This window comes from Melozone crissalis, unplaced genomic scaffold (assembly GCF_028551555.1).
Source record: "Melozone crissalis strain CALT ecotype California unplaced genomic scaffold, PUWL_Pcris_2 ptg000092l_1, whole genome shotgun sequence".
Taxonomy (NCBI): Eukaryota; Metazoa; Chordata; class Aves; order Passeriformes; family Passerellidae; genus Melozone; species Melozone crissalis.
In genome coordinates, this window is record NW_026535869.1 from 148,728 (window position 1) to 161,287 (window position 12,560).

The following is a 12,560-nucleotide window of genomic DNA, read 5'->3' on the forward strand; positions in this document are numbered from 1 at the left end:
AGTGGTAGAGCATGTTGGAATTCCCCTTTGAGCTGGTCACCACGTGACCAAAAACACTCATTTGCCTAAATGTCCTCACCAGTGCCACCAGTTAGTGGAGCGTATCTGGCCTACTGAAATCACAACTGTGCTACAACACAGCCTTGCCTGTGCAGGCACTTGGGCTCCACTCAAAACACCAGATTCCCAAGCCCCATTCAGAGCATCCCTGTCCCACTGCACAGGAACACAAGGGCTCTAAGCAGGAGACCTCTGCCTGCAAGTTCTGAACCTGACAAAACTCCGGGAGCCATGAAAACTCGGGCTAAATGCATCTCCATGTATTTGGGTAAAGGTAAAAAACTTCCAGGTCTTGTGGAAGGAGGACTCCTCAAGCCAGACCAGCTCACGTCCTTCCACCCAAGCCAAAAGCTGATGAACAGGCTGGGCAGAGGGCAGGGAATTGCACAGATTGTTACAAACAAGGGGAAATTTATGCTAGTTGACATGGCAGTCGTGGGGAGATCAGAGTTCCTAATACTTTCTCCACCTGCTGCCTCAGGTTCACTGGCAGCCACACGACAGTCTGACCCCTTGCAAGCCCACCTCCAGAAGTAGATACCTGACATACTTCCAGGTGGGAGCATAGGCCTGTCTGGCAGCAGCTCATCATCAGAGGTGGCGATGGTTTTGATGGCATTGTGGTAAAGTGGTGTGGAGCTGGGCATGGCATACTTGGACATCTGGGACATCATCAGTGAGAGGGGGTTCTGGGAAGGGGATGGATCTGGAGAGGAAGTAAAAGGCATGTTTGGATTCATGGTGCTAGAGGTGTTGCTGGCTGGTGCAGAAGAGCTGCTCCGAGGCCCAGAAGGGAGAGAACCTGCAAGAATGAGAGAGATGAACTTAGTATGGTCCACATGCAATGGCTTGCTCCCACCAAAGAGCAACCCTGGCCTCTGGTCACTACGACCAGAGGAGGCTGCAAAGCACAGAGCTGGCACAGTGCCGCACTCTCTGGACTCTGAGAAGGCTCATGCAGAGACCCTGCTCCAGAGCAGTGACAGACTTCCACTGAAACCTGCCCCTGACTGCCCAGCACAGACACAGCATTTGCTGCATGTGTCACAGGTCTACCTGAAAAGGCCCTGTTTGGACTCCTGGGAAAACATACTTGCTCTGCGAGATGCAAAGCCAGGCACAGGAACACATGTCTTCCTGTTTCAGAGAGAGCTTGTGGGCTGGAGAGAAACCCTGTCCACACACTCATCAAAACTAAGCACAGACATGCACTTGCATACAAGACACCCAGCATACCCTGCTCCAGAGCTCCGATGGAAGCAGATGAGTTCATGTTGAGAGTCTGCTTGCTCTGGTTGACTCCTGGGCTGGGCATGGTGGCTTTGGGTGATGGCACCCAACCAGGGGAAGAAACAGCCATAGAAGGGGACTTCAGGCGGCTTGGTGAGCCAGTTGGAGACCGGACGTTGAGGGAAGAACTCATCACCTGGGGGGACTTGAGGGGTCCAGACTGGTTTGAAGGTGGCATGCTGATCATCTGCGAGGGTGTCTGTGGGGACTTGAGACTGGCAGATGGGGAGGTGACCAGTGGCGAATGCACCTGGCTAAGGGTGGGAGACTTGAGGTGACCCATACTGGGGGAATTCATCTGGTTGATGTTGATGGTGAGGTCAGAGGGCCGGCGGCCCAGCCCCCGGGAAGGTGCTGGGTGCATGTTGGCCAGGTTTCCCCCTGGTGTGGGAGTGGGATTGGAGACTGGAGGCAGAGGAATGTGGCTGAGTCTGGTGGTGCCACTGATGCTCCCAACAGGCATGGTGCCCTGCTCAGGGCTAAACATGTCTGAGCCACTGCCCATCTCCTGGGGCAGGCTGGGATAAGACCCTTGCCCTGTCGAGAAGCCTTGCTGTCCTTGGTTGGGGAACTGTGAGGGAATCATCATTTTCTGGGGTCCCGTTAGTATTGCACTGCCATTGCCATTCTGAGCCCTAACCCTGGCCAGCTCCTCAGGGTTCATGCCCTGGTGGGTCATCATTTCAGGGCCCCTCATCTTCTGGGACATCATCATCTGCTGCTGTGGGGTCATCTGGACATTGAGGTTCATGTTCATGTTCATATTGACATTCATGTTCATGTTGAGGTTGCCAGGGCCCATGGGTGTGTCCATGTCCCGAAGGCCTGACTGACTCATAGGAGGGCTCAGCATCCCCCGAGTGCCTGCAAAATCCATTCCCATTGGGGCACTGCTCAGGGTCTCACCCGTTATCTGCCCAGCAAACATGGATGGATCCATCTGCCTGTGAGCCTGCATCATCCTCTCCATTTCCATGCCCTGGCTCATGGAGTTGTTGGATATTCCCACAGGTCTCTGCATTGCCACTGGGCGTTTCTCCATGAGCTGATGCCGCAGAATCTCCTCTCTGGCACGGGGATTCATAAACCTTTCTGGGTCTCCTTGCCCTGGTGGGTAGGGCAAGGTGCCTTGTGGAAAGTTCCCAGGGCCTCCCATAGGAGACATATCATCGCTCCATCCCATGCTGGGCCTGACTGGCCTCTGCATGGCATTCATGGGCCCAAGAGCATCCAAGGGCATGTTCTGCATCCCTCCAAAGCCAGAGACTCTCTGCATTTGATTCCCAGGGAACCGTGGGCCAGGGAAGGGTGGCCCTCCCCGCAGCTGCAGAGGGTCCTGCACATCTATGGGTCCCCGCAGCTGGCTGCCCATCCCTGGTGGCCACTGCTCTCCAGGCTTGCTGTGGTAGGGTGGTGGAGGCCCACGCATCATCATGCTCCCCATTGACTGAGGGATCATGATCTCCTGCATGGGCCGGCCATGGATGCTGATCTGCTCCTCTTTCCGTCGCTTTTCCTCGTAGTACTCTTCCTGCAACTTCCTCCAGGCCACTTGCTCTGGTGTCAGGCTGTCCTGGTTCAGCCGCTGCATCATCATGTTCATCTGCTGGCCCATGTCAGCACCAGGGTGGTGAGGCACCTCATGTTCCAGGCTGGGCCCACCAAGGCTCTGGGTCTGGGAGATCATGGACTGCAGAGGCTCTTCATACTTCTTGATGCTGGCAGGGGGCGCGGGGGGCTGGGCAGGGGCAGCCTGTGCCTGAGGGGCAGTGCCCCCCTCAGCTGCATTTTGGCTGGATTTGAGGAAGGGCTCGGCCTCCCCGCTGCGCAGCAGCAGACGCTCAATGTCTCTCAGGGTCTGCAGAGAACGCTCTCGGTGCTCCAGCTGCTCCTTTGAGAGCCCTTCTGAGTTCATGGTGTTCCTGGGGCCCAGGCTTGCCTGCCCATTCCCCGGCATCCCTGGGCCCTCTCCAAGGAGGCTGGAGCTGGGTGTGGCAGAGGAGTCCACTTGCCCAGGCTGCATAGTGCTGGCAGATGCAGTGGGCGTATTTGGATGGTTATTTCCAGGCTGGTTGTTGCTGCTATTGTTCCCCAAAGAGTTGGGAGTCAGATCTCTCCGGCCATCTTCACTTGTCCCTTCCTGAGGCAGGCTGCTGGGTGCAGGCAAAGGTGTTTGACTGATGGCCTGAGGTGGTGGGGCTGGAGGCTGTGGTGGGGGAGGCTGTGGCTGCGGTTGACTTGCTTGAGGAGCCAGTGGCTGGGACTGTGGAGTATTGGCAGCAGGAGGGTTCATTGGAAGTGGCTCAGCAACGCCCAGCACTTTAGGAGCAGGTGGTGCCTGGCAGAGAAAAGGGGAAGAAAGTTGAGCAGGGAAAGATCCCAGGAAGGTATTCTTCCTTGCACCCTGCAGGAGACCTCTCTGTCCCAAAATGAAGCCTCATGGCAGTACACCTTCATTTCTTGCAGGAAAAAAAATGTAGGTAACTACTACATGATCTAGGAACACACAAGCAGGTACGCTGCACACGTGGCTGTGGGGGAACATGCCACGCCGCATCCCAAACTTGTCACAGCTGACAACAGCAAGGACTTGTGCCAAAGAGATTTTGCAGCAAAGCAGCTTCCCACCCCACTGAAAGGGCATTCTGGCAACCCCTTCTTTCACAGCTGAGCCAGGGGGTGGGGGAGAATGAACACATCAGACTGGAAGGGTAATAGTCGTCAGCATGTGACAACAGGAGCGATTGCTTCACAGGTGGTATACCTGGTCTAGCTTTGCCCGCGGGACATTCTGTTGATGGTAGGCCAGAATGGAGTCAGCTCGGCCCTGCAGGACAGCTTCTGCAGCTCTGGGGAGAGAGCACAAATCACTTGAGAACAGGCACTGCGCCCCATCCTACCCATCCAAGGCCCCAGCTGCCACCTCCGTTCTTCAGTTCTACAGGAAGAAAGAAATCCCTAGAAGTAACCAAGAACGGGGAATGTTCTCAGAGTCCTTGCATATGTCCTGCACAGCCTCCAGTGAGGATCTCCAACAGACGATCACTTGCTGTTCAATTTCCCTCTTCCCACATCCGGTGACAGGCTTTGCTTTGTGCCTGCTGCCCTAAGGTGGTTGTCACCAAGATGCATTGGAATCTCCCACACTGAACCTGTGATACAGCAGAGCTCTAAAACTAGGCTAAACAGACTAAACTGACTTCTAAGACTCTATGGCTAAGACAATGCAGGGCAGAAGAGAGGAATTGTGTGGAGAATACCATGTGTTATATTACACTCCCTGTCACACCCACCCCTTAGATACTTTCAAATCAGACCAGCAGCCCACACTGCTTTGGGAGAATCATTTTGTTGGATGCGACAAAATGGGCTCTGAGTGAAACAGAGTGCAGAGCGAGGCCTCACTGGTAGGAAGCGGGCATTTAAGTTCCAGTTTGTCCACCTGCAACAACTACCAGCATACCTCACAAACCCCAGAGGTTTCCCACTCTGTGCAAGCAGAGAGACACAGATTTCTCCAGCTCTCTTGTGCTCAAGGGCTGCATGCGGCAGGCAGGTGTGACAAGGCCGGCCAGGTGTGGCAAGGCCAGCCAATACCAGTGGAGGAGGTGTAGGGTTTACCGCTTACGTGTTAGCAAGCTGCGTTGTAAAGACGTAAACAAACTGTGAAGGCTGCTTCCCTGTTCCGCCGCCTCCGCCTCCTGCAGCCTCTGCCCGCAAGGCAGGGGCAGCACCATGGGGCACGCCGGAAGCGCTGCTCTCGCTCAGGTTAGGCAGCGGGTTGGACCCTGGGCCAAGCTGTGGGGCCGCGGACATCGCAGGATCTGCTACATTACAGCCTGCGGGAGCAGAGAAGAGGAGCTGCCGGGCGCTGCTGAGGGGCCGCCAGCAGGCGGCAGCACCGGCCCGCCCGGCCGGGGCCGCTGGCAATCGTCAGCCGTTATTAAGTAGGATCCATAATTAATATTACTAAGCGCTGCAATTACCAGAGGCATGCCTTGCCTTCCTCTACCTTAACCCAGCTGCCTCTCCCCATCGCAGCAGCCTCTGCAGCCCGACCCTGCCACCGCAGCATTCACACAGGAGACATCGCCGGGAACTCGGTGCGGGGACACGGGCGGTGCCTCGCTGCCAGCCCCTGCCCTCGGGCAGCCCCACCGTGACGCATTCCCGCCAGGCAGATCTGGGGGCAGGCTGACCCTTCAGCACTATCCCTTCCCGCGCAGGCTGCTCAGGCTGCGGACTGTGCCGAGAAGTGCAAGTGGATGTTCCAGAGACAATGGCAACAATGCACTGGCAGGCACAGAGGCCACTCTCTTCTTGCTTTTCTACACGTTCATGTTCTCTAACAGAGAACATGGGCATCCCTCAGGTCCCACAGGACCTTGCCCCATCTCTCAGATATTCTCCCTGTTACAGTTTGAAAGCAAAGCGAATGGTAGATACAAAATGTCAAACAATGCTGGTGCTTTTGGAAAACAGAGGAGACCTACAGCTCATTGTCCCAAAAAGAGCACCTCTCAGGCCAGCTCAGCTCTGCCTGAACCACTGTCAAGACCCCAAGAGCCTCTTTACACTGAGCTGTCTTTACAACACAGCTGCAGAGAGAAAGGTGAGTGGCTTGGCAGAGATGCAGCTGCTGCAACAAGAGCAATGCACATTGCACTCTGGCTGCCACTATGACCAGGGTAGTGTGGCCAGAGCAACGTACAGCAGGGACATTCAACCTCAACACTTTTCCCTCCAGCATGTCTGTAGCATCTCCACCAAACAGGTCCAAGGCCTCACTGCATGGCAAACATTCTCACAGCACAATGATCACCAACTGCAATGGGCCCCACAACACTCGGCTAAGTGAGCACACACAGGCAAAGCTAGTGTCATCAGCCCTCCTGATGAGCTGTAGGAAGGACCTGGCTTTATTCAAGCTTCAGAGTGGTAAGGAGGCAGTGACTCACTGTGTGCACTGCTGATGGGTTTGTCGTCCTCCTCGCTGTCCGGCCCAGAGCACCATTCATCGCCGCTGTATGGCTGCTTCCTTTCCAGCACACACCGTCGCTTACTGCGGGGAGCCACCTCACCTGCAAAGGGACAGGGCCAGCAGAGGTGCTTAAGGGGCTGAAAGGCTGGGGTCCTGCCCAGCTGGGTGCTGCGTGCTGGCAGCACCAACCCAACCAGGGTGCACTGAGCAGTAAGCCTTATGCTAACATCTGCCCAACACTGGTTAAGAACCTGAAGCATCTGCTCAGTCTGGGCTCCTTGTCTTAGCAGCCAGATCTAGTGAGGCTTCCCTGTAAGAGTCAAAGGTTCAGAACGAGATGTATTTCTTACCACCTGAAAGGAATCTATGCACATAGGATGTGTCTACCTGCAGTTCCAAACTAGAGAGCTTTGGACATTAACCGTAAATTTAAAGGGTCTGTGATTCAGCAATTAAAGGAGGGGAGGGCCCATTCACATCCTTTGTAGGAACAAGAGACAGACTCTGCCCTTTGTCGACACCAATCAGGCAAGGGCCTTCGTGCTCTCTTATAAACTTGTATGCTCCCTCCACGTGTCCACCCTCTCAGATGGGACTGATGCAGCTCAGAGAGGAAGTGGCTTGCCTAAAGGCACTTAGGGACTTGGGGAGAGCAATCAGACACAGGATGAATAACTTCCAGTCCTGTGCTTTAACTAATAAAACATTGTCTGGCCTTACTTTTTTTACATTGTCTTTTTTACATCATGACCATATTCACATGATCTGTCAGTGTATTAGGAACACAGGAGATTCGGGCATTTCTGATCAGGCCATTTAAATAATTTCCCTGTGGAAGTGTGGTTACAAGACAGCTCTGGGATAAAACTGCAAATGCTTATGATCAGTAGTGTATGGTTACCCCTGTAACACTACGAGGAGAAAGCCCTCCCAGTGCCAGGAAATTCATTCAGGTACATTCTACCTGTTGTTCCATGGCACAGTCTGGCCTAAGCCAGTCAGGCAACATGACTTTGACTGTGAAAACAAATCCGTAGGGGCACAAGCCAGAACTGCAGCTCTGCGTCTCACACTCAGGGTGTGAGTCTTGGTTGGAACCAAGGGCACAACCAGAATTTCTCCCCCTACAACCGTCTGTGAGATGCTCAAGTATCCCACACAGCCACTGAGCACAGAGTTTGATGGAATGCAAGAGGTTAGAGGGAAGGCTGCTGAGGACAGGGTAGGCAAAGGGTTTAGAAGCACTGACTCAGCCCTTTTCCAGAAGCCACATGCTGTAACACAAGAATTATCCATTGCTGATGAAACCACAGAACTGTTCAGACTGTGACCCTTGCAGCAGTTCCTTGCTAACTGAGTCGTTGGGCAGCTGCAACACCACTACGCAGCTCTCTACCAACAACAAGAAGATAGAAAACTCAGTCTCAAGTTAAAAGTTTGCACATTGCACATGCAGGGGCATTTGGTGTTGTTTCAGTGAACTGTGCTGTTGCTTAGATGGCCTCAGTAGCCTGTGAAAACCAGTGCCAGATTCTGGGTGTAACAAATGGTTTAGGGAATGAAATGCAAAGCAAATGAGAATTCAGCCACTCTAGTCCAAAAACTGCAGATGTGACAAGCAGTGATGCAAAGTCACATAGGCGGCCAGGACAAGCCTGAACAGAAGACACAGCACAGAAACCAAAGATGCTCCCATCCCAAGTCCTGCCAGGATGTTTGTAGCAACTGAGAGGAGGACATGCTGAGGCAAGGTCTAGGAGGGCATTACCTTTTGATTCTGTGTCCTGTGACGGGGTGCTGGCTTCTCGCTGTTCTCCGGAGTCCACCGAGATGCTTCGTTCCCGCTTCACCTTGCCCTTCAAGGAGCTGAAGTTTGGGACAGTGTTCTGGCTGTTTTTCAGTCCAGAGTTGCCAGGGGAAATCTGAGTGGCCTTGCTGCCATGGCTGCCTGCCCCCACACCCTTTGAGCCCAAGTTACAGGTGGGTGCTTGGCTCACATTGTGGTGCTGGGCCAGGGCACTGCTGCTGCCTGCCTTGCCATGGCTGGGCAGTTTGTTGTCAGGGTGCATTGGCTTGGCTAAAGCTTCCCACAGTGCCAGTGGAGGGAGCTCACAGGCCCTTTAATCAGAAATCTGCAAGAGAAAAGAGCAGAAAGTCAGCACGGTGCCCCTCACACGGGTGCAGGTGCTGAGGGGCACAGCACACGACCAGTGCACTGGGGCTGTTACTTGGTCACAGGGCCAGACAAAGTCCATGGCAAGGCACAACCCAGAGCTGCTCATGCTGGGAATTAGCCCTGGCCCCTTTGAGCAAAAAATCCTGCTCTGCAGTTACTCACTCACATCATGACAAGCTGTAAACTCTCACCCAGGCATGGCAGACTTGCCAGTACTTCAAGAAACAGCCACAGACATAAGAGCCCTCATTTCCAAGGCTAAGATGAGAAATGGGTGCTCCATGCCAGTCTGGCCCTTTGGAGAGTAGAAGGATGCACAGAGCTATTTTGCAGGTGTTCCCAAAGACACCTTTGTGACCCTAGAGAGAAATTGAGTGCCCTACTGTTTTCAGCAATCCCCTTTGCTGATAAATAAGTTTTCTCTGTGCTGCAAAACACACAGAAGACAGCTAGACAACTGAGCAGGCAGTCTTGACACAAGCTTATAAAGGGAAAACTGGGACAGAGCAGGGGACAAAGGTTGAGGCAACCGAGAAGGAGGCAGAGAAGGGCTCCAAGGCAAGGACAGAGCCGGGAAGTGCAGGCACTCATCAGACAAGCTCTGCTTCTCCCAGGGGCCAGAGGGACAGCTCCAGCTCCTGCTTTAAGGCTCTGGGTGAGGGGGTATCCACTTTAGCAGGAGCTCCCAGCCCAGCAGAATGATGCAATGTGACACATACCTGGATGATGCTTTCCTGCTCAAAACCCAGCTTAGCTACCTGAATAGTCCCGCAGCCTGAGGCAGAGTTTGGCAGAGAAGAGGAGGTTAGGGCAGAACACAAAGGTTTCTGGGCTGAGGGACATACATGCAGCTAAGCAATGCTGCAGCAGCCCTCCTTGCAGGATCTAGTTGCCTTGGCAGAGTCTCATGCTCACACCTGGAATATTCCCGTTGGAACTCTGCACAGGCACTAGAGATGACTGGGATGCAGCCCTGTATCACACTGTGTGTTCTGGAAGGCCACCACAAACCCTTGGTCCAACACACAACCCTAATCCTGTCACAGTAGTCTTTACTTCTTGAGGAAGCAGGAGGGAAGGAGAGTAAACCACATGTTCATGGAAGCTGAGGTATGCCTCTGTTTGCTCACATCTGCTATATGCTTTGCATGACACCCCAACAATGCACCCAAGAAGCTTCCCTGTGCACAGGCTGAGAAACTTCCCAGCACACAAGGAAGGGGGTTGCTGTGGTCTGCTCTTCCCATTTGGACCATGCAGGCCAGATGCTGTGCACAGATTTCTTCTGCCACCCAGGCACAGGAAGCACCAGCTCCAGACCGAACCGTAGGTGTCTAGATAGTACCGCAAGAGCTCAGCAGCACTACACATGCTGCTCCTGGCTTGCTAAAGGTGAGCCTGGAGACCCCACTAGCAAAAGCCAAGTGCTTGCTGTGCCAGGGCAAATCGCTGCACCTTTGCAAAGAAAGCAGAGTGAAGCACATTTGGCAGATCCATAATCCACAAAAGATTGTGATCGCCACAAGGCACAGGCTGCAGCCCACCAGGCACTGTGAGGGAGTCCTGTGCTTGCAGAAAGGGTCTCCTCAGCACCTGCCTCCCTGCAAGCTGAGCCAGGGGCTGATGGCATGCTATGCAAACATGTGGCACGGCTCAACCAAGCATTCTTCCTTAGTTATGCATAGCTTGGCCTATCACTGCTTCCCAGCTAGGAGTTGTTAGTTGCTCCCTTCTCCTCCACCTCCGCCCCACACACCTCGGTGAGGGCTCTGCTCTAGCCCGGAGGAAGAGCTACGGCGCTGATTAATTTTCACAGCACATAAGGGAGTTGCTAGCCCTTTAAGTGTCAGCCAGTCTCGCTTGCTCGCTCCTGTTCTCCAGAGACCTATTAATAGCAGCTGGAAAGATCACATCACTCTCTGGATATTTATACCCCTCATTCCACACCAGGAGAGATTTATGTCAGAGCTGCTGTCCCAGTGCCTGCCCAATTGCTCTGTCAAACCTCTTGCAGGGGGAGGGGAGCTGAGCGGGGAAGGAGACACAGAGAGGGCAAGCAGGGAGGAGGAGAAGGTCCTTATGGCACAAGCTGCAGCATTAAGCACACACGCTGCCTGCAGTCGCTGGCTGGCCAGCCACAGGGAGCCTTCAGCCCCACTGGAAGAGGCTGCTGCCAGACAGCATTCCAGAAAGCAAGCCCTGCAGCAGCTCCTGCCGCTGGTGGCCCAGAGGCCCTCCCCCACCTCTGCTTTGCTGCACTCACAATCCCTGCAACACTCTGCACCACAGTCCCGAGGGTCACAAAGCCACTGATGATGGCATTGTGCGGCTGCACCCGCTGAGGACGTGCTTCCATTTCAACAGAAGCTTGGGAGATCCAGGTCTGCCTGTGGCACATCTGCACAGGCATGATATTGTGTTTGTAACAGATCCCAAAATGCTTCACTGAAAATGTGAATGCTCAGCAGCACTGCAGCACACCCCTAGCAAAGCCCACCATGGTGAATACTTCAGGGAGGGAGGAAGAAGTTTGGGGCCCTGAAAAGCCGACACCTGCAGAGTCCAGAGAGACACCTCCTGTCCCCCTGGTTCTCAGGTGAGACTGCATGGAACACACACCTCGATCCAGAAGGACCTGGCAGTTGCCATGATAAAACATTCAGGCACTGCCTGCAGTGTGGATGAGCCTCATCAGCTGTGAGGTTCCTCCAGAACGTAACACTTGGGGGGCACCTACCTTCTTTCTTTATTTTGGATTAGGCTGCTGCTCCAGGCAAGTCATTCAAAACCTTGCCTGAAGCAGGATGGAAAGCTACCCGGGGCTGACAGAGGGACCTGGCTAAACTTTGGAAAACCTTCCTCTTCTAGTGACCACTCAGAGGGAGAACACTTGCCTCACAATTCCTGATGGGACAAATGCCAGAAGCAGCTGCCTGAAGATTGTGTGCCCTGCTTTCAGGAGTAGCAACAGCTGGATTCTGTCGCAGATGGATAGCAGGGATCCGCCTCAGCCTCTTATCTGTCTGGCCACAGCGTGACAACAGGCATCTCGACTGCTGTAAGCTCCTTCCCCACACCCTGAGACTCAAAGTAGATTTGAGCAGGCACGCCATACATCTGGGCCACAGGAGATAATTAACTAGAAAGTAGATACAGTGACACCAGGAGACAAACAATTCAAAACATCTTGAGAAGAACATGACAAAAAGAAGACTGCACAGAAATCTGTCTTTCTCGGCAATTTAGCAACACACCCACTCCAGCCTAGTAGTTTTAAAGACAATAGCAAACTTAATTCCCAGTCCTGGTTTCTGCCCCTGGCTACCACCAATCCGAAGCAAGATGCCTGGGTTTTGGGTGCCTTGATTCCACCATCATTACACAGGGGGACAACCCAGCCAACCTCATGCAGGGAGGGAGGCTTTCAAGGCACAGCAAGTATCTGTTGAACAAAGGGCTACATCCAAATGCAGACAGTGTTTGCACCTGAAAAGTCACAGCTTTAATCAAAGTCTGGGACCTTAGTAGACAAGAAATCTTGAAACAAAACAACATCCTGCTTTCAGGAAGTCTTCTCCAGTACAGTCTGAACAGCAGCAGAGGGAGAGGAGTGAGCTCTGGCAGGAGAGACTGGGCTGACATATTTGCAGTCTGGGAATTGCTAGTTGACAGTTGAAGAAACCTGAACCCCCCCCCCCCCGCCCCGCATTTCCGGAAGACTTTTTCTGGTGAATCGTGCTCCTGCTCTCTCCACAGGACGATAACGTGGATTCCCAACACAGCTGCAAAGATGAGGAGCCCACCCCTGCCACCAGCCTTGCAGCTTCCACATCTGGGAGTTGGCTGGCATTGCTGCCGTGCTATCCCTCTTGGGAGAAGGCACAAGAGAGGAAGCCAGGACAGCAGAGCCACGATGATTCAAAAAGGAAGGTGCTTCACCCACCTCCCTCCCATCAGAGGCTGGGAAAAGCTCTTGTGAAACTCAGAAGACTACCCAGCTGAGCACACACAGTGGATACCAGAATCCACTGAGCTGTGCTGTGTGTTCCACAG

General features: G+C 53.7%; 1 protein-coding gene across 3 annotated transcripts in view; it reads right to left on the reverse strand.

Moving 5' to 3' along the window:
- The window catches only part of BCL9L (BCL9 like), a 47,436-nt gene that overhangs the window by 5,257 nt on the left and 29,619 nt on the right, over positions 1–12,560 (reverse strand). For 2 of the 3 annotated variants that reach the window (XM_054291508.1, XM_054291506.1), the window contains exons 2-7: positions 8,100–8,463; positions 6,309–6,431; positions 4,979–5,189; positions 4,115–4,199; positions 1,297–3,688; positions 602–862 (exon numbers count right to left, since the gene is read on the reverse strand). In XM_054291508.1, the coding sequence (XP_054147483.1) occupies positions 602–862; positions 1,297–3,688; positions 4,115–4,199; positions 4,979–5,189; positions 6,309–6,431; positions 8,100–8,400 (3,373 nt within the window). In that variant the 5' untranslated portion in view covers positions 8,401–8,463. The remainder of the gene's footprint in view (positions 1–601; positions 863–1,296; positions 3,689–4,114; positions 4,200–4,978; positions 5,190–6,308; positions 6,432–8,099; positions 8,464–12,560) is intronic. The other variant, XM_054291507.1, reaches the window with a different exon arrangement.